Raw genomic sequence first — 19,952 nt, 5'->3', positions numbered from 1 at the left:
CATTTTGAGTTAGCAGCAGCTGGCTGAGAAAGGCACAGTGCCCTCCTTGCTCTCTCCCAGAGAATAGTAAGTGTTTTTAGGGAAAGCAGGTCCCAAAGCTTGGTGAAATCCCTTTCCCTTCTCCAGTTTCATCTCTGGGATAGACACAGAGGCAGTTGGCATCAGAGTTGTCTCTCCAAATTACATTCTTCCTTGGAATCTGATGTATTTTGTTTTTTAAAAGAAGTGGGAAGTGTCTGGGGCGATGCTGTTTTTTTATGGACAGGGTTTACTCAGAGGTTTGACCTGGATAGAAATGTTTGAAGAGGATGCAGTGACCTCACACTGTTTCTGTGAGCATCCCCAGGCTTGTTCCCCTTATGCTGCAGAATTCCTCACAATTCTGTGCCACCTTGGACTGCCCTGGGAGCTGGGGGTGCCTGTCCCTGTGCCAAGCTCTATCTCACCCTTTGCATTTTACTTTTAGAGGCTTGGATGGTGACAAATCTCTCACTTTCCCTCTGAAGTTGCACAGTTCAGTGCATACAGCATGAAAATGAGGGAAGGGTCCTTAGTGAGGTCCCTCTTCTCTTGCCTTAGGGATCGCGGTAGAGATTAGGTGCCAAAGGGAGGATTAAACGTGCTGGTGCTGGAAATCAGAGACCCCAGAGGAGCCTTGCTGCAGTCCTTGCAGCCAGCTGAGCAAACATGTGGCACAGCCAAAGAGCCAGCCAGGAGGGGGTGGATGGAGCCTGGAAGTTTTAGGCCATTTGTTCTCCTTTCCATGGCAATAACATCCGGTTTGAGTTTGCTGGGTGAGCGGGTCACATCCTGCTTTCCAAACTCAAAGATAATCCCTGTTCTTCCTTCCCTTACCAGCCTCTGTCTGGCTGTCCTTTTCCTCTCCTCCTTTCTTCCCCCTTTCCTTTCCCTTTCTCCTTTTCTTTCTTGTCATTTCCCTTCCTTTTATTTCCTTTTTCTTTTTCCTTCCTTCCTTCCTTCCTTCCTTCCTTCCTTCCTTCCTTCCTTCCTTCCTTCCTTCCTTCCTTCCTTCCTTCCTTCCTTCCTTCCTTCCTTCCTTCCTTCCTTCCTTCCTCCCTCCCTCCCTCCCTCCCTCCCTCCCTCCCTCCCTCCCTCCCTCCCTTTCATCCCCACTTCTGTTCTGCAAAGAAGAGGGCAACACATGCCACTCTCCCCCTTGTGACAAGTTACTTTTTCAAGTGGCTGGGATTTAGCATCTCCAGCACATCCCTCTCAAAGCTTCCTGACAGTACTATCAGTTCTCATCCTTCCTGCCTTCCAGCTCCTGGAAGCACTTCTACCTTTCTAATCCGAGGACCCTCTGTCGCTGCCAGCCACGCCTTGGGAGTTAATAATTACAAAGACTAATTACTTCTGGTGCTGCTTTGCAGAGCTGAAGATCTTTCCCCTCCTCCCAAAAGCTCCCTGAAGATAGCAAAGGTTGCAGCCAGAGACAGAAACATCCCAGACACACCATTCCAGATTTCAGAGCATGGGCTTGGCCCGTGCTATCCCTATGGATCCCAGCCATGAACCAGGGCAGGGCTGCAGGTGACACGGACACCCAGGAGATGCTGGGACAGAGGATTGCTCCCTGTGTGGTATCCACGGCAAAATCCTGCAGTGGGCACGAGGATCACCATGTCTGACTGTCCTGCCTCCAGCGCTGGGTCTGTCTCAGAAGCAGAGGATGGACAAGCTGAGAGCAGGGAGGGAGCTGTGTCTGTGTGTGAAGGCTCCAAAGGCACACGGCTGCCTGGAGGGAAGCCCAGGGTAATGGCAAGGTAGGATGTGATGGGAAATGTCCTCTGAGGGCAGGAGCAGTTTTTGGTTCAGAATTCCAGTGCTGTCAATCCACAGGCGGCGATGGGATCTGCTGTGGGACAGGGATGACAAGCAAGAGTGGTTTGCCTGTTGGGTTTTGAGCCAGTGCTCTCCTTGAAGTGTAAAAACCCTGGGCAATCAGCAGCCTTTTTCCCCCCAGCCAGATTTCCCCCATCCTTCCACCTTCCTTCCAGGTTTCCCCTCTGTATTGGCTTTGTGTGGCACCGTTTTGGTTGCAGGGGGCTACAGGGAAGCAGAGACCCACCTGCAGCCCATGGAGGAGCACACGCTGGAACAGGGGCATGCCCGATGGAGGCTGTGACCCCACAGGGAGCCTGTGCTGGAGCAGGGTCCTGGCAGGACGTGTGGGGAGGACAAGTTCCAGCCCACGCTGGAGCTGCCCTATTCCTGAAGGACTGAGCCTGCGGAAGGGCCCCACGCTGGGGCAGTGCATGAAGAACTCCTTGGAGAAGGAGGGCTTCTCCCGTGGGAGGAACCCACGCTGGAGCAGGGGCGGAGTGTGAGGCATCCTCCTCTCGAGGAAGAAGGAGCAGCAGAGACAGCAGCCCCCATTCCCCATCCCGCTGCCGGGAAGGAGGCGGAGGGAGCCGGCAGCGATTCCGAGCCGGGCACGAACGGCGGAGCGCAGGGACGCTTGTTGGACATTTCCTCCCACCTCCTCACTGCCCCGCGCTGAGTCGGTGGGTGACAAATCCCAGCCAATTCCCAGCTCCAGCCCGTCCCGCTCGTGCCGGTGCCCGCGGAGCGGCCCCTCAGGCCCGGGCGGCGCTCAGGGCGCAGCCGCGCCGGCATCGCGGGGGCGGGGCCGGGATCGGCTCGGGATCCTCCGGGAGCGGCGCCGGGTCTGATCCCTCCGCGCACGGATCTGGCAGCGGCTCCGGTTCGGGTTCCTTCGGGCACCGCTCCGGCTCCTCCGGGCGCGTCTCCGCTCCTCGCTCCCGCTCCCGGCGCGGCTGTCCCGCCATGGGGGCGGCGGGCGCGCCTCCGCCGTGAGCAGCGCAGAGCGGCGGGACCCAGCGATGTTGCGGGGGTAGGTGCGGGGCTGGACGGGAGGGACTGGCGTCCGTGAGCCAGGGCTCTGTGTCTCCCTGGAATCCTGGAATGGTTTGTGTTGGGAAAAGTTCATCTTCTGCCACGGGCAGGGATGCCTTCTACTAGACCGGGTTGCTCCAAGCCTTGTCCAACCTGGCGCGGGTACTTCCAGGGATGGGCAGCCACGGCTTCTCTGGGAAATGCATTCCATCGCCCTCACAGGGAAGAAGTTGCGTGGAAGCCAAGTAAGGGGACGGAATAGGGAGGCAGCAGCATCCCCAAGCACAGGACTTGGCGTTTCTTTGCTGAGGCAAAGACAAGAAACAGCAATGTGTGTTCTGTTATAATATAATAACATAAGAATATAATAAACCACTGCTGGATGCTTTGCCAAACATTTGAGGAATGATGCTGAGCACACATGGGATGATTAGCCACTCTGGACTGATGCTGGTCCATGGTGGTGCAGGTCAAGCGTCCATCCCGGTGGAGATGGGAAAGTCAGGCCCTGCTCCAAACCTGCAGGTTGGAGTTTAGCCTGGAGAGAGCCAGAGGCTGCTTGCACAGGAAACAGCCCCATCGGATCAGCACTGCAGGAAACATGTGGGGCCCGCTGGAAAAAGTGCAGATCCTGCACATTTTTTTGCTTTTTCTACAGAAACCAACTTTAGAAAATTGTGGGGTATTGGGGATTTTTTTTTTTTTTTTTGTGTAGGTTTGCATTTCTTGTGTCAGTGCATGATTCTTAGGATATGATCCATTTTTTCCTGGAAAGGCAGCTAGCTGCCAGTCAGCAAGAGAGGGAGTGTTTGTGGTGGTCCTTTGGTCTCTGGGATTGGATTTCAGAGCCCCACCTGGACACTGAGCAGAATCCAGAATAGCCAAGGCTTCCACTGGGATTCTGTTTGCACGCCATGGAGAAAGAATGAGCTATTCCATCATAGATGATTTTCCAGGATATGTTTTTGGCATTACAGAGTGTGGGTGGGACTGTTTAATTCCTCCATATCCTCCAGTTTTCTTCCATAATGTGTGGAAATACGCTGAAATATCTGTCTCCTGAGGCAACTTTCAGCTGAGAATTACAGAATCATAAAAGAACAACATTATTTTTTCTTCCTGTGGGTTAGGCTAAGTGTATTTGTATCAGTAGAATGGTGAAATGTCCCTTTGCTGCTGCTTTTAAAAATTATTTTCATACTCTTTGCTTTGGTTTCCTTGTTCCTTTCTGGTGTGATTTCTTCCCAGTGTTCTGAGAGTTCTCCACATGCACTTTTCCACATGCTTTCCTATGATACCTGAGCTGATTTAGCTGGGAGCTGCTGCTTTGTTCCCTCTTTGGAAAGTGGCTGTGGACAGCTGTTGGTCTTGGACAGCTTGGGAGGCACAGAAAGGGAGAAATTAGAGTGGAAAAGGTGATAGAACACTCTGGGACTGAGGAGATAAACCCAGCCTGTGTGGAGTTGTGTGGAGTCAGAGCAAGGGGAAAGAGCATGGCCTGTCTGGAATGCAGGAGAGGAAAACAGAGATGGGCAAAGGGAGGAGGAAAAAGTGAACCTGAGCAAAAAGAAGTGATGGCTGCTCTGCAGGAGGAGGTGGTGGGCAAGGAGCAGTGTCCAGGAGTGTGGGAGGAGGTGCACGAAGAAAAGGGCACCAGAGCTCAGCCAGGGCTTGTGGGCCAGAGATAAGCAGCAGCAGGTTAATCTTCAGGCAGTGTCTGTGTCTGGGCAGGATAGAAAACTTCCACATGGGGAGGGCTTGGACACACTGCCCCTGCCTTCAAATGGAGGGAGATTCCATGGGGAGAGTTCAGTGAGGAAGAGGAGGAATGCAAACACTTCAGTGACAGCATGCAGGCACTCAAATGATGTTTTCCTTTCCATTCCATTCTCCAGCATCTGTATTAATTTGGGAGTTGACAGAGCCCTCCTAAGCACTGGGGTGCAGTGTCCTGGGTCACTCTTCTGCTTTTTTCTTTCTAGGAGATCTCTGCTTGCTGGCCACTGAAACTAAAAAACAGGGCTTCAACCCAGCTTGGGGAAAGTACACTGGTTTAGACAGCTCTGTGGAGGATTTCAGTGGGAAATAGGTGGGAAAATAGGTTAAAAATTGGTTAAAAATAGATCTTTTCCCCCTGAAGCAGGTACAGAGAGGGTAGAGGAAGGCTGGGTTGGCAGCAGATGGGACTGGGGTCTTTAAATTAGGAATGGGAAAGCTGTATTCCTTTTTTTTGCTACTCCAATATGGAAGTCTGACCTTAGGTCTACCAGGTGTATCCTGGAATCCTAAAAATCCATCTGCAGGGTGTTTCTCTTGGATCCCTGAGGAGCTGTCCTTAGTTCTCAGGATTAAGTTATCCTGAGTTAATAAGGATACCCTGCCAAATGGGTAAAACACTTCCACCAAAGAGATGCAGGGCAAAGGAACTTGTGCAGCTGTTCCTGCCCAAATTCTTCCCCATCATCCTCCCTGCCTCATTCCCACTGCCTGTGCCTGGGGCTGGATGTGTTGTGAGTGTTGGAGGAAGGCTCTTGGTCACCCCCACGCTCATATTCCCTGTGCTTTTACCCTACAGCCAGGTCAGTTTTGAGGAAGAGAGCCAGAATCCACCCACTGTGGGACACTGGAAGCCCCTGATGCCATCCAAAGGTGACAAGAAGGAGCCAGAGAGTGGATGCCAGGATGCTGGAGGTGTGCATGAGCCCCAGCCCATGGAGCAGCTCAACGTGTCGCGGCTGCGCAGCTCCTCGGTGGAGATCCGGGAAAAGGGCTCTGAGTTCCTGAGAGATGAGCTGCACAAAGCACAGAAGGTGAGCCCCAGGATCTTGGGGAACTCCAGGGGAGGGTGGCACAGGTTGGAGCAGGGGGTGCTTTCCTAGGGGTGGTGACAGGAATCTTGGGTCAGGGATCAGGTGCTGGGATGGGAGGGTAGGCTGTGATTGACAGGCTGGCTGTGCAGGGCACCAGCATTCCTGTCCCTCTCCATTTCCTCAACAGGAGCTGAAGCTCAAGGACAAAGAATGTGAGAGATTGTCAAAAGTCAGGGAGCAGCTGGAGCAGGAACTGGAGGAGTTAACAGCCAGCCTGTTTGAGGTACCACCCTCTTCCTTTTCCCATCATTTCTTAAGCTAAGCTTACATCCAGCGCCTCTAAGACAGGCTTTCCCTGAACTTCCAGCCATCCCCTCCCACAATTTCCTCCTCTCCCTTGTTGTTCTTCCCCACTTGGAGAAGCAGAGTTGGCCAGTGCTGCAGATGGAGCCTTTACCTGGATTTCTTTCCCCTTGTAGAAGCTGTGGGGTGGCATAAAGAGCACAGTAGTTATGGTTCCAAAATGTGGGAATGCCTGGAGCTGGAGCCAAGCACAGCTCCCTGTCCCTCTCCGTGCCTGCTCTGTAGTCTGGGCAGCTGCTGTATAATAGAGATGATTCCCTGGCTCATCCCAGCCCTTTCTGGGGATTGGAACATGCTGGATGTCCTCATCCACTCTGCTCCAATGAGTGTCCAGAAGGCCTGTTTTGTTGGTTTGGTTTTGTTTTGGTGGTTTTTTTTTGTTGTAATGTGATTCTTGCCAAGCTGTATCCTGGCAAAATCCCATTCACCAGCAGCCCTTATGTCTGGATCTGTCTGGATAATGAGGAAAGCCAGAGCCCATCTGTGCCTTTGAAACACAAGGCTGTGAGAGCCAAGGGAGCACCCCCTCCCAAAATTTTGGCCTTCTGAGCACAGGGTGATCTTGGAGATCATGCAGCCAAGGGCTGTCCCCTTCCTTTCTTGGTGGCCTTGGCCAGACACTGTTTCCAGACTGCAGGGAGGCCCCAGCTGGGCTTCATCCCACTCCCCTCTTCCTGTGGGAGAAGCTTCTAAGGCAGTTTCCACCATTTGGCCCCCAGGTGAGCCCCAGCTCCTGCTGTGTCACAGCCATGCCTGGGGCAGTGGGGACCAGCTGCTTCCAGAGAGAGGCAGGAGAAAAGTGCAATAACAAGGCAGGCAGGAGCAGTGGCCTCACCAATATGTGGAGCAGCGAGTCTGGATCAGGATCAGAGCCACAGGCAGCAGGCAGGGTCAGGGATCACCCAGCAAGGCTGCAGTGACTGCAGGAACAAGGCTGAGGTGAGGATGGAGTCACAGAGCTGTTGGAATAGGGGCAGGCACAGTTGTGAACGGGTGAGTTCTCATGTTAAAGCAATTCCCAAGGGCAAGGAAAGGCAGGCCATTGTTTCTGGCATTCTTCTCAGCAGCCCCTGTCAGTGAGAGATGACCTTGGCCAGCTAAACTCCTTAACTTAGCCAGCTACACTCCTGGAAAGGGGATGCTCTCCAGGCTCTGGCACTGGGAGCCTTCTCTAGGAAATTCTGAAGGAAGGTTCTGCACAGCTGATGGAAAAACCCCCCGGATGTGGCAGGGATGTCTGTCCCCTTGCCTTGAACGTGTGATGTGGCAGATGTGTGATCTGCCTTGCTGGCTGTGTGAGCTGGAGTGCAGCAGGTGGATTAAAACTCTCTCTGGTACAGGAAGCCCACAAGATGGTGAGAGAAGCCAACACCAAACAGGCTGCAGCAGAGAAACAGCTCAGGGAGGCCCGGGGAAAGGTGAGTGAGTGACTCTGTGACTTCATTTTTGGGGTTGATGTGGTGGCATCTCTGCCCAGCCTGGCCACAGGGCTGGTTTTTGGCTGAGCAGAGTGAAGTGCAGCCTTTTCTCTCTGAGATGCTGTGGTCTCTTTCAAGCAGACACTTGAGTGAGAGAGAAAAGGCCTCACAGACATCTTTGCAGTCTCCTGCTGATCCAGCTCTCACTTGGAAAATGGATCCACAGAGAAATAAGGAGTTTAATTGTCACAGCTGGATGGAAGGATAGAACAGGGACCTGGGGAGTTGCACTTTCTTGGCACAGCTGCACTACAGGGCTGCTCAAATGGCTCCATCTTGAGGAGAAAGAAATTTCTTTGGAGTTACTGGTTATGAAAATAAGCCTGAGACAAAAGGGGTAGATTCCCAAACAACTGCTGTTTAAAATTCTGGATGATGGAGAGATACTTCATGGCTGGGCTTGTAGCTGCTTCCCTGTGGTTTCAGTGTTTGATGGGGTGCACAGGCTGGAGCCCAGCAGGTGCTGAGGGTGACTCTTGCCTGTGTGCCCAGATTGACATGCTGCAGGCAGAGGTGACAGCCCTGAAGACGCTGGTGATCACATCCACGCCGTCCTCCCCGAACCGGGAGCTGCACCCGCAGCTGCAGAGCCCTTCCAAAGGCGGCTTCAGGAAGGGCCACGGGCGGAACAAGAGCACCAGCAGCGCCATGGTGTCAGCTGCCAGCCAGAGCGTGGCTGCAGAGCCTGCCAGCCGCGAGTGCAAAGAGGTGGGTGAGGGACATCGGCTGCATCGGCACCGGAGCCGCCGCTCCGCCACTCCGGGCTCGCGCTTCCCGCACAGCTCTGCTCTCACTCAGCAGCTCTTTGTGCCTTGTTCCCTAAATTTGTGCTGAGGCAAGCGCTGGAGGGTTTCCTTTTGTGGGGATTTCCTCTTTGTCAGGGCAGGAAGCAGTTGGGGGATCACTGAGGGGCAGATCTGGGGGGTGCCAGTGCTGTGAGCGGATATCCAGAGCTGCTGAGCAGAAGCCAGTTCCACTGGCCAGATGTGGACACAGCTGTCCTGGGAGGCAAATAGGAGGCACTTGGTCAGGAATAATGAGACTGAAGAAGAATGTGGTGGGGGAATATGTCTCACTAGTGATTTTTTGGGAGCTGCAGCTTGTGTCATTAAGAATTGTTGAGGGCTTGTTAAAGGTTTGGAGCTGTCATTTTGTCATGGGGGCAGCTTCCACAGGATGCTGATATCCTGGGGTTTCAAATCTCAGGGCTCAGCCTCCAGAATGCCCAGTGTTATGTATCAAGGATGGGATGGATTTTTGTCCCTCAGAATCCTTACATGAGAGGTGACAAAAGGGAACCTGGCATTCAGAGAGTTGGTGCTCTATGGGAAAGATCTTGAATTGAGCCTAAAAATGGCAATTTCTGTTCCCTTTCTGCACCTCAAGCTGAAGTCTAAAGATGTGGCTTGTGGCCCTGTGGTGCCTTGAGGACCATGCTCAGTTCCTGCAGGGGAGGACTTGGGCCTTTCTCTGGATCTCATATTTTTTACCCTGTCTTTGGCTCTCTCTAAACCTCTTCCTTCATTGTCTGTCTCTCCCTTTGCCCTCCAAGTCTGGTTTCCCTGCTCTCCTCTCCCTGCTCCTTTGCATCCTCCCTGGGAAGGCTATCCACATCACCTATGAGCCAGGCTGGCAGGCCTTGGGAGCAGATGCTTCCTCCTCCTTCTCCTCCTCACGGCAGGTAACCAACCTCTGGGAACGGGTGGGACCCACCTGCCTCTCACGATTCCAGCCTTTCAGTTCCAGCTTCCTTTTGTGCTAATCTCCATTTTTTTTATTCCTTTCATTTTGTTTTTCTCCATTTTTTTCCATCTTGTGTCTCTGAAGCTGTTACTGGTCCCAGGTGAGCAGTCTTCATGGCACAGAGGGAATGTGCTGGAATCTGGACTTCTCCAGCTGCATTCACTCATGTTCTTTGTGTTGCTCAACTTAGCTTTATTTTTTCCTTTCAGAAGCTTTTGTTGGGCTTGTAGGAGCTGCTCTGTCAGTCAGGTTGGTGCTTTTCCCAGTGATCCATCTGGGATTTAAATGCCAGATCCCACAGAGTCTCCTATTGCTTCTTAGCTGCTACCATCTTTCCTGCCATGGGTTGAGCATGCAGTCTGTCTACTCAGTGGTTGTGTGGTAGCTTTCCTGCAGCCACAGGAAGGAGGAAAAGCCACCTGGAGGATAATGGGACAGAGAAGTGCCTTCAGGCTTCTGGCATACACAGCCCAGGGTGGCTGTGTAACTCTGGCACAGAACTGCTGCTGGGTGGGAAACAAGAGATCCTTGGAGCCAGGCAGCTTCCCTCAGACACTGCAGTGATGTCTGAGCCTCTCCAGATGCCAGAGCAGATGTTTCATGGGTTTCCTGCATAGTGACAGGTACCTTCTGATATGGCATTCCTCCCTCTTCCCCCTCCTCTTGGACACTCACTGCAGGTCGACTCCATTTTATTTGCTGAGTTCCAGGCCTGGAAGGAATCTCCAACTTTGGACAAAACCTGCTCCTTCCTTGAGAGAATTTACCGAGAAGATGTAGGACCTTGTCTGGACTTCCCCAGGCAGGAGGTGAGTGCTGGGAAAGCAGGAGCAGCTGGCAGCTCTGGAGCATTGCCTTGCTGGAATTCAGTCCTGCTCTCCCCTGTCTTGCTGCAGCTGTCGGAGCTGGTGCGAGAGGCTGTGGAGCAGAACACCCTCACCATCGAGCCAGTGGCTTCCCAGACTGTCCCCATGGGCAGGGTGGCAGCAGAAGAGTGTGGTGGCCCCAAGTAAGGACCCTGTGTCTCCCTGCCTTGTCCTCTCCTTGCTGCTGGTTTGTCCCCTGTCACAGAGTGGTGTCACAGGCAGCTCGGAGCCACCTCACACTAGCAGGAGTGATGTGATATTCCAAACAAAGAGGAGGGATTTTATTCTATTTAAGTCCTTTCTTACCTTCCAAGGTGTCCCTGTGACAGAAGGGACATGCAGGTTTCCTACCACTCTCCTGCAAATTTATTCCCCAAACAACCCATTCTGTGTTTATCCTTATCAGTTTCCTTTTGATTTTTTAAATTTTTTTTTGTCTTCACAGTGGCTTCCGGTCACAAATCGTAACGTAAGTGAAATATTTATTCTTCAGCCAGTGATCAAAGGTCTCTGGAGCATTAACAAGTCACTAACTGAGCCATGTGGCAGCTTGGAGGCTTTTGCTGAGCTGACCTAACTCTTTAACCCTGTTTAAATTCCACACAGGCAGGATGGGAAGGAACCCATTGGCAATAAAAGACCCAAAAGGAATTTGTTCCCTTTTTTCCCAGATGCAAAACACTGATTTTTATGGCAAGTTTGGTTGTGATAGCTGTGGTTTTACACCAAGTGGTACCAATCAAGCAAGAGTCACTCTTTTCCAGGATGTTGCAATGCTCAACTATGTGGCTCCTTACAGGTATCTTGTTTACAGAAGTTTTGGTCATCCTGCACCTCCTGGGAATTTATTCTCCTTAAGTTGTGTTAATATTTAGTCAATGATTACTTCTCCTTGCATCTGGACTCTTGGAACCCGTGCTTCCACTGTTGGCTAATGTTTGCCTTGAGAGCAGTGGCAAACAAGCCCAGGGACAAGCTCAGGAGCTCTCTGAAAAATCTGCTTCCTTTTGCTGTCACCTCCTGTGGCTCCCCAGAGAGGTGTTTTGCAGTTTGGGAGTGATGTTCCTCTTCCTACTGTGTCCCTGAGGAACGTGGTGATAACTGTGCAGCAGAAAATTCTGCTTTATTGCTTGAAGTGGTGATGGGAATCATCTGCCTTGCAAACAGCAGGAGAAAAAAGAAGAAAATAAAGGAATGCTGCACCCCTTGCTGATGATTGTTTGGAAAAGGCTGTTTTCACCCTCTGAAATCTCAAAATTGGGAAGCCAAACTCCTTTCCTGTCTGCCCGAGGAGGGGTTGGCTTGTTTTGAGTTCTTGGTATGTGAAAATCCTGCTCAAATGCTGGATTTACCTGTTTTGAGACCAGCTTTGGTGCCTAGCCAGCATGTTTACATCTCACCAGGAAAGCTGATACACCTGAGCCTGCCCTGGAATGTGGGGGACATGTGCAGAGACAGGGGGACATTGGCTGTGCTCTGCTTCAGCCTCGCCTCATTAATATTTCCTGCAGTTTCCTTGAGGGCTGTGTGTCAGGAAAAAGGTGCTTTCACCTAAATTCTCCTAAACTTGCCATTTATGGAATATTTCCAGGAGCAAAAGAATTATCAGCCAAGGTGGGGTTTTTTTTTCCTTCTTTATGCTGCCTGGCCCAGGGGTGGCTTCTGATCTCTCACTTCCATCTCTCCAGGTGGCTGAATTGCTGGATCTGTGCTGTGCCACTGGATTGCTGAAGTGCTTTTCCCTTTTCCTGCAGGAAATGTGCTCTGAGCGGGCTCCCCAGGACCTGCAAGCACCGGATCATGCTGGGGGATTCTGGGAATTACTACTATATTTCCCCTTCCTGCAGGGCTAGGGTGAGTCCTTCACCTCCCCAGGGTGTCTTGACCTTCCAAAATTATTCCACGCCCTGCAGTGGACGAGTTCCTGAGAGTCAGCCCTTGAATTGAGGAAAAACTCGGATTTGAGGTCATTCCTGAGGTTGAGGTGGCTCTTAGCTGATGTTTAGGGGGCAGATCCAGCTCTTCTGCTTTCAGAAAACCTTCAGTGTGTTCACTTGCCATGATTTCATTCAGTACAGAGCTTTGATTGTTTGGCTTTATTGTTATTATTTAATTCCCCTTTGTAAAACACAACAATTTTCTGCTCTTTAGAGGCTGTTGCTGTTCCAGCCAGATCTGTGCCTGGCTGTGGGAACAAACTGTCCTTTCCGTGGAGGGGAGGGAGAAGGTAGATCATTTATTAATGTTGCTGTTGGGGCTCTTGCTCAGTGGAGGATTTTAGAAGTTAATTCTTTCCTCAGCTGTATTTTTGAAGAGCTGATCCCACAAAAAGTTGTTTTTTTCTGCATGGGTTTGACTCATTTTTGTTTCTTGCACCAAAGTAATGTCTTAAATCTTTGTTCCTTTTTTTTTTTCCCTCTTTCTCTCTGTCACTCAGATCACAGCAGTGTGCAACTTCTTCACCTACATCCGCTACATCCAGCAAGGCCTGGTGAGGCAGGATGGTAAGAGCTGGCTCCAGGGGGATGCTTTCTGTGGAGGCAACTGGGAGAAATTGGGAGGAGCTGTTTGGAGTGACATGAGTGGGGCCAGATGGGGCTGTCTTTGACAAGCAGATAAATGACAAAAGAAAGGCATCAGAGGAGGAGTGGAGCATCTCTTCCTTCTTTATCAGCTTCCTGGGAGTTTTGCTGTGGGGTGGAGCTGGTAAGGGGTGACCTGATGGGCTTGTCCTGCTTCCCTCCCCTTTGGGAATGCTGGGAGCACAGCAGAGCAGGAGCTGGTGGCCAGCTGTGCCCTCCTTGCTGATGTTTTGGTCGTTTTTTCCCTTCTGTGCCCCCATTGTGCTTTGCAGTGGAGCTGATGTTCTGGGAGGTCATGCGGCTCCGGCGGGAGATGTCTCTGGCCAAACTTGGATTTTATCCCAGCGAGATGTGAGCAGAGCCCTGAGCGTGGAGGAAACTGCTCCTGGAGGAAGGGCTTGGAGTGCAGTGCCTGTCCTGCTCCCTCCCACCTTCCCTCTGCCTGGAGCAAGGAGCAAGAGGCACAAGTTCCACCTTCAGCTGTCCCACTCGTTCAAGTGTGACTGGAATGCAGCTGCCACGCTGCCCCTGGAGCTGGGCTGGCCCTGGCTGCTCCAGGATGGCCTTCCATGGACTCTGGAGTCTCCTATATGCAGTGTATATCCGTTTTTTTAAATCTTTTTTTTTTTTATATATGCAGCCTGCTTTGGCATAACCCGAGGCCTGTGTAGCGTGGGAATTCTGGACCTTCCCTGTGAGCCAGTCTGTCAGGACAGATGCTGGCTGTCTGTTCCATTCATTTTTTTGGGATGTCCCCAAGGTCCTGCTGACCACAGCAGCCCTGAAAATGCCAGCAGAGCACAATAATCTTGAACAGTTTGTTTCCAAGTACTTCCTTGTTCCTTTTCAAGGAGCCTGTGAGAGAAGCTTGTTGCCAGCGGAGTCACAAAGAAGGATTTGTTCCTGTTTTTAGCTGGATGTTTGGCTCTGGGTTATGCAGGCTGGGGAATGGCTGGAGCTGTGCACCTGGGGCCTCCAGCAGAAAAAAGGGAGCAGGGAAATTCCCTAACTCCCAGCTGCCTGCAGGATTTGTCCCCCTGGACTAGGGAATCTACTGCAGTTGTCAGAGGCAGATATGCAGGACCCTGTGACAGTCCCTGGTGTGAAGTCCCCCATGATGCTCCTAAACACCAACTTCACCCACAAACAAGCCTTGGAGCTATTCCTGCTCTTGAGGGAGCTTTGGGAGTCCTGTTCCCCCTCTTCAGGCAGAACCCATGCTCCCAGGCTGGGTTTTTTGTGTCTCCAGGAGGAGTGTGCCCAAGCTGGGCTGTCCCAAAGCCCAGAGGTTCCTTCTCGGTGTTACATCAGACCTGGAGGTGCCTGTCCACTGGGAATCACAACTTCTCCTGGGCTGCCATTCCCTGGTGAGGGAATGTGACCTTTGTGTGCACATAGGGGATGTGGCTGAGGTTCCTGCCTGCCCCAAAATGTGCTGGGAGGGAGGGATGTCACTGGAGCTGTAGGAATGCACAGGCCTGACACATCCTGAGCTCAGACCCAGGTTTATTAAAGCCATGACAGTATTTTGTAGCTATTTTAGCCTTTTTTTCAGTGACTGTGGAATCAGCTCAGCCATCACTCACTCTGGGGTTTTCACTCCTGATAGGGTTGTCACCCTGTCCCTCTGCCATCCTCAGCTCCATGATTCCATCCTCTCCTGAAGGGTATTACAGCAGGAACTCAATTTTCTTCCACTAAGCTGCTGGATTTTGTCGAGGGGAGAGAGCAATAACACAGCTTTGGTTTCCCCAGCTGTGGATTTCAGCTCAGGTGAATTCCACCCCTGGAACTCCTCCCTGCATCTCTTCCCCCTGTCCTCTCTATCTCTCCATGTCTTCCTGTGCCATGAGCTGCTCCACTGCACAAACTTGCAGCACTGGGAATGAGATGATCTCTCCGGGTAGGAGATGGTTTGGTTTGTGGGGTATTTTTCCCCCTTGGTGTCACATTGAAAAGCACTTTGAGACAGAAGGGACTGGAGCAATGCCTTGTCTGAGGTTGTTTTGCATTTCAAACGAAGCAGAGAGCACAATTTGTGAAATTTGGAAAGGAAAATGAAGTCACTCCGTTAGCAGTGGGATGGTTTCACCCTGCTCTTTCATAAAGGAAAATAAACATTTGCTATTAACCTCTACAAGCCTGGTTGGAGTTGGAGGGTCGGGGTGCTTGGGATGCAAGAGAAAATCCTACAGGATGGGGTTTGGGATGCTTTTATTCATCAGAGCAGATACCTGTTCTTCCTGAGGGAAACTGAGGCTCCTCCTGCTCAGTTGTCTCCTTTAATTTGCTGGCTCAAAGCACTGCACGGGTGCTGGGTAATTGGAGGATCTCCTTCCTTCCTCCTTCCTGATCAGTCTCCCCAGTCTCCTCTCAGCAGGCAGAGGTTTTGGGTCTCTGGTGTCACTAAAACCACTTACTCGACTCTGCACATTAACATGGAAGATCTCCTCATTCCCTCTGGGAGATGACACTGGGAGAGCTGTGTACAGAAAAGGATTTAATTTCATTTTCACTTAAAAAGCCACGCAGGAATCTGGTTGTGCAGCACAGTCAGGCAGCCACGAGAGGGCACAGGCAGCCCAGGCAGGGACTGTCCTCCCTCCCTCATTCCTTCCCTGTCTTCCCTGGGAGAATGGAGCATCTCCAGGTCCCACCTGCTCCTCACCCTCCCTGCAGCCTCTTGACAGGGAAACATTCCTGCAGCTTCCCAGCGCTGCTGAGAAGGGAATTGAGCAGCTGGAGAGTAGAAAGGAAAGGAAGATTTGGAGTTCTGTAAGGGATGGTTAGGTGAGAGGGTGGGAATGTTTTGCTGTGCCTGGGTTTTTCGGTGTAATGTCAGCAGGGATTGCTGTCAGAAACTTCCCTGTCACATTGGCTCCTAAACTTCTAAGGTATGAGAAGACATCCTGTCCCCTATTCCCAACCTTTTCCACCAGGACTTTCCTGCTGTTTTTCCCCTCATAAATAAACCAGAGCTTGAGCAGAGTCTCTGGGTCATCTGGTACTTCCTGCAATCTTCCTTGCATCTATTTGCCCCCACAGAGGGTCTGCCAGCCTGTCCTGGACCAAAATAAAGAGCTTCAAAGGGATGGGAGTCCAAAAATCTGCTTTTATAGATGTGTTTGATTTGCTTGATTTTGTTTTCATCCCTGTTTCCCTCAAGTTTGGGAGAGAAAAGGGATATTTGGATGGTGCTGGAGGTTAGTGTTGTGTACAATTAGCTGCTTTTAAGCATTTGGATATTACTATTTGAGAAACCGGGATTTAGACCAGAGAGATTTGATTGCTCCTGGCAGTTCCCTGTGTCTGCTGGCTGTGTCCTTTCCCTGCCTGTGGAATTACTCCAGGTTTGCTTAGGGCTGTAAATCAGGCTGTCTTTGCACAGCCGGTCAGGCTGTCCCCGCACACCCACAGAGATGAACGGTTCCTGTTCCTAGGAGCCAACAAATGAAAGATTTCTTTGTGGTTGATATTATTATTTTCTACAAGTTCAATCAAGGAAAATAGAGAAGATAAAGAGCTGGCCTCAGAAAAGTCAGGACTTCCCAAGCTTTCCCAGCCTTCCTCTAGGATGAATCCATCAAAGCAGTGAGGATCCCTGCAGAACTGGGCCAGCCACGGGGAAGTTCCAGTTGTTTTGGACATTCAGGGAGTGTGGCCTGCCAGGAAAAGTCAGATGTCCTGGCACAACTCTCAGTGTGCACGTGGCACCCAGGGCTGGGGCTGGCTAGCTCTGCAAGGCAACCCGTTCCTAATAGGAGCAAATCCCTGTGGTGCCACCAGTGCTGGGAGCCAAGAGGTCAGATTTGCTGTTTATCATGTCAATATTCCCATGTTTGTGCAAGGCTCACTGGGATGAGCTGGAAGGTTGGCTTCAGCCAGGCTGAGAAGGCAGCTGGACTTTGTGCTGGTTTATATAATATTCCAGAGAATGTTTCATCTCTTTTGGGAATGGATTAGGAAGGAAAGGGAATGTAGAGAAAATGAGATTCAGCCTAATTGTGAGGCTGGATGTGAGGGGAAGAAGGAAAAAATGGCTTTGGAATGGCCTTAAGATGAAGGAGTGTAGATTTGGATGAGATATTGAGAAGAAATCCTTCCCTGCAAGGGTGGGGAGGCCCTGGGACAGGTTTTCCAGAAAAGCTGTGGCTGCCCCTGTATGCCTAGAAGTGTCCAAGGCCAGGTTGGATGGGGCTTGGAGCAGCCTGGAATAGTGGAAGGTGTCCTGGTTCGGAATGAGGTGAGCTTTGAGATCCCTTCCAACCCAAACCATTCTGGAATTCTGTGATAAATCTGAGCTGCCTGTGGTGTCCTGGCTCAGGTGATGAAGTAGTGCCGGCTGCAATGATGGAACAGGGAAAGTTGAGGCAGGAAAAGGCAGTCCTTAGCTTTTCTTTGGCTTAATCTTGAAATTATTCCACTTGTAGGAGAAAACATCAGCTGCACTGGAAAAGCTGAACCACTGGTACAAATCTGGTTACTTACAAGTGACTCCAGTGATGGAAAAGCCGTTTGTGCAGGAGTAGAAGTCCCAAAACAGCTCCCCATGGGACTGTGCCAGAGAGGGAAGCTGAAGGTGTTCCCCAGGAAGCTTGGCAGTGCAAACCCTAGCACTCAGTCCTGTGCTGCTCACAGAGATTCCAGGGATATCCGTGTGGGCACACAGAACATCCTGACCTCTTAACTCTGCTAATGCTTCCAGTTTCTGCTCCCTCTCTGGATCTGGGGCTGCAGGCTTCCCTCTGGCAGATGTGGCCATGGGATTGGCTCAAGGGCAGCTCCCTGCCCTTAATTCCCCTGGCTCACTGTTCTAATTCTGCTCTGTTAATCACCTTAGAATCAATTTAAGGTGCTTCATGCCAATGGACACTTATTATATGTGGGTCACAGCTCAGCGACACCTTTGCTCTTTCTGCATCAGCACCTGAAGAGAGGTGACTTGTCCCTTGTCTTTGGTGACCTTCCCCTTTGTCAGGTCACCAGTGCCATCTGGCAAAGCCAGGAGGAAGGAGGGAAGCACCAATCCAACTTCCCATCAAACTGAGGGCAGTGATAAATCGTGTCTCAAGAGAGCTGGAGCAGCGTCTGATGGTCCCACGGAACTTTTGCTCAAGGGAAGTGTTGCAACCCCCCCAAAATCTTGACAGCTCTGGCAGACAATAGTCCTTAATAGGAGAGGGAAACTGGGTTCCAAATCTGATTCATTTCACAATGGAATGATGTGTATGTGGAGAAGACCTCGTGGACTGTGTTTGAGTAGTGCCTGAACCGACTGAGCTGGGAAAAAACCCAAAAAAACATTTTCCATTTTTTCTTTTGTCAGCAGTTGGGCATGGCTACTTTCTCCTCACCATGTTGGTTTGAAAAGCCTGGCTTTACACACTCAAAATACACAAATAACTTAAACCTTCTATCTTACTGCAGCTTTGGGACTCATCCCTGTCCCAACACCATCACATCCAGGAGAGCTTCTCTGAAACCCTTTACTAAATATTTCAATAGAGACCTTAAAAACTGTTCCTCTCCATTTAGAGACATTGCAGAAAGGAAATTGCTTCTTAATCTCTGTCCTGTTTTGTGTTTGATTCATTTGTGCATCACAGGACAGAGCCGGCTCAACATCTCTTTGCTTTTAATTCTTTATTTTATTTTTATGCCCAAAGAAACGTTCCCAGGAAATGGTTTGGGCTGGAAGGGATCTCTAAAGATCATCCAGCTCCTGACTTGCCTAGAAGCTCCTGCTGCACCATTCAAGCCCAGACATTCTGTTACTGTGGAGCTGTTGATTTTCTGCAGGGATGTGGAAGGAGTCATGGTGCTGGAATGCTGCTGGAACACTGTGGTTTCACCATTCCTTGCCCTCTAGTGCTGTTGGATTCCATTTCACTTGCATTCCAGATCAGGTGTTCAGTTTTAGCACTCTGTGAGCTCCAGCGTGATGGGGAGACAAGAACGAGCAAGGCATGGAATTGGCATTGCAGCAGCACTTTGATTTCTGTTCACACTTTATTTCCCCTCCCCAGGGTGATGATGGTGAAGCACAGGCTGTGCTGCTTTGCTCCATTTGGGGTTGTAAGTGTGGCCTAAAGGTTTGTGGACTTGCAAAGGGTGATAATTTCAACTCTGAATTATGTACCTGGAAATGCTGGACCAGGAACTGACTCCAGCTGGGAAAACAACAGCATCTTCAGCTCAGAACCCAAACTCCCAGGTTTTATCGGGCATCTGTAAGCAATAAGGGAGCAAAACACACAAAGAATGTGCAATATAGCTCCTACATTTTATAAAAAAACAAGTGCTGCTTAATGAAGGCCAGGCTAATTGAGGCCAATTAAATTAATCAGGCAAAGTGAATCAACCACACCCATTCCAAGGAGGATGGGTGCAATCACACAGGCAATTACTGTGATTAATCCTCTCATTGTCATCCCAGCCAGCACCTGGCCAAGAAATTGGGGAGTTACCTAACTGTGCTCAGGAGGATGCTGCAGGCGAAGGTGGTGCTTCAGGTGAGGATCCTTCTTGTTGGCCTTTTCCCACTCCTTTCTCGAGTTTCTGCTGAGCCTCCCTTGACCTGAGCAGCCTGGCTTGACCTTCAAACCTCAGTGGTTGGCAGAAGGCACAAAAGCTCTGACACAGGATATTTTGGAACACATCATCATTCACCCCAGTGAAACTTTTGTACCCTCCAACCTCTGTGGGGGGTAGATAACACCTTTATTTTTATTTTATATTATGATTTATTTATATAATTTATACTTATTATATTTTATATAATTTATACTTATTATATTTTATTTTCTGCTATGGGAAATGATTCCTGGAATTCTGGATTTTTCCCTTCATACTCTTTACAACATGGTTTCCAAATGGATAATAAGTGTGTGGCTGAAAATGTGAATGGAAAATTCACCTTACAGCAGCTCCAACAATGCCCTGTTCTGTAGAATTCCCAGGACAGAGGGATGGTGTAGGGAGTACTCAGTATGGAAGTGTTTCTATGTGATATTTGAGGAATTTAGGCTAATTTTTCAATAGAATATATATAATAACATGATATAACCCAGCACGAACACTGGAAAAAAATTGAGAGTTTTTCAGAGGCTGACCTTGCTGTTGTATTGTTTGGCTTAGTTATTTTTTAGCAAAGTTTTAAAAGCCTGTTGCAAGAAGGAAGCTCACAAATGTGTCTGCCCCATCCCTGGAAGTGTTCAAGCCCAGCTTGGAGGG

At 50.4% G+C, this 19,952-nt stretch overlaps 1 protein-coding gene across 5 annotated transcripts; it reads left to right on the top strand.

Annotated features, from left to right (window-relative positions):
- The first annotated feature begins 1,243 nt into the window (after positions 1-1,243).
- RAB3IL1 (RAB3A interacting protein like 1) lies at positions 1,244-15,707 on the top strand. Of its 5 annotated transcripts, none has more exons than XM_056492149.1 (11): positions 1,244-1,784; positions 5,453-5,687; positions 5,875-5,970; positions 7,391-7,468; positions 8,021-8,236; positions 9,952-10,080; positions 10,168-10,280; positions 10,583-10,606; positions 11,892-11,991; positions 12,575-12,641; positions 12,992-15,707. In XM_056492149.1, exons 1-11 carry the CDS (start codon positions 1,642-1,644, stop codon positions 13,072-13,074), a joined length of 1,284 nt encoding a protein of 427 aa, XP_056348124.1. In that variant the 5' UTR covers positions 1,244-1,641; the 3' UTR covers positions 13,075-15,707. The 5 variants fall into 5 exon arrangements, with proteins under 5 accessions (XP_056348124.1, XP_056348125.1, XP_056348126.1 ...); XM_056492151.1 differs by lacking the exon at positions 1,244-1,784 and adding an exon at positions 2,380-2,875; XM_056492153.1 differs by lacking the exon at positions 1,244-1,784 and adding an exon at positions 2,651-2,879 and having other exon boundaries at positions 5,457-5,687.
- The last annotated feature ends 4,245 nt before the right edge of the window (positions 15,708-19,952 follow it).

The sequence above is a fragment of the Oenanthe melanoleuca genome, chromosome 5 (genome assembly GCF_029582105.1).
Source record: "Oenanthe melanoleuca isolate GR-GAL-2019-014 chromosome 5, OMel1.0, whole genome shotgun sequence".
NCBI lineage: Eukaryota > Metazoa > Chordata > Aves > Passeriformes > Muscicapidae > Oenanthe > Oenanthe melanoleuca.
This window is presented reverse-complemented; position numbering and strand designations above follow the sequence as displayed.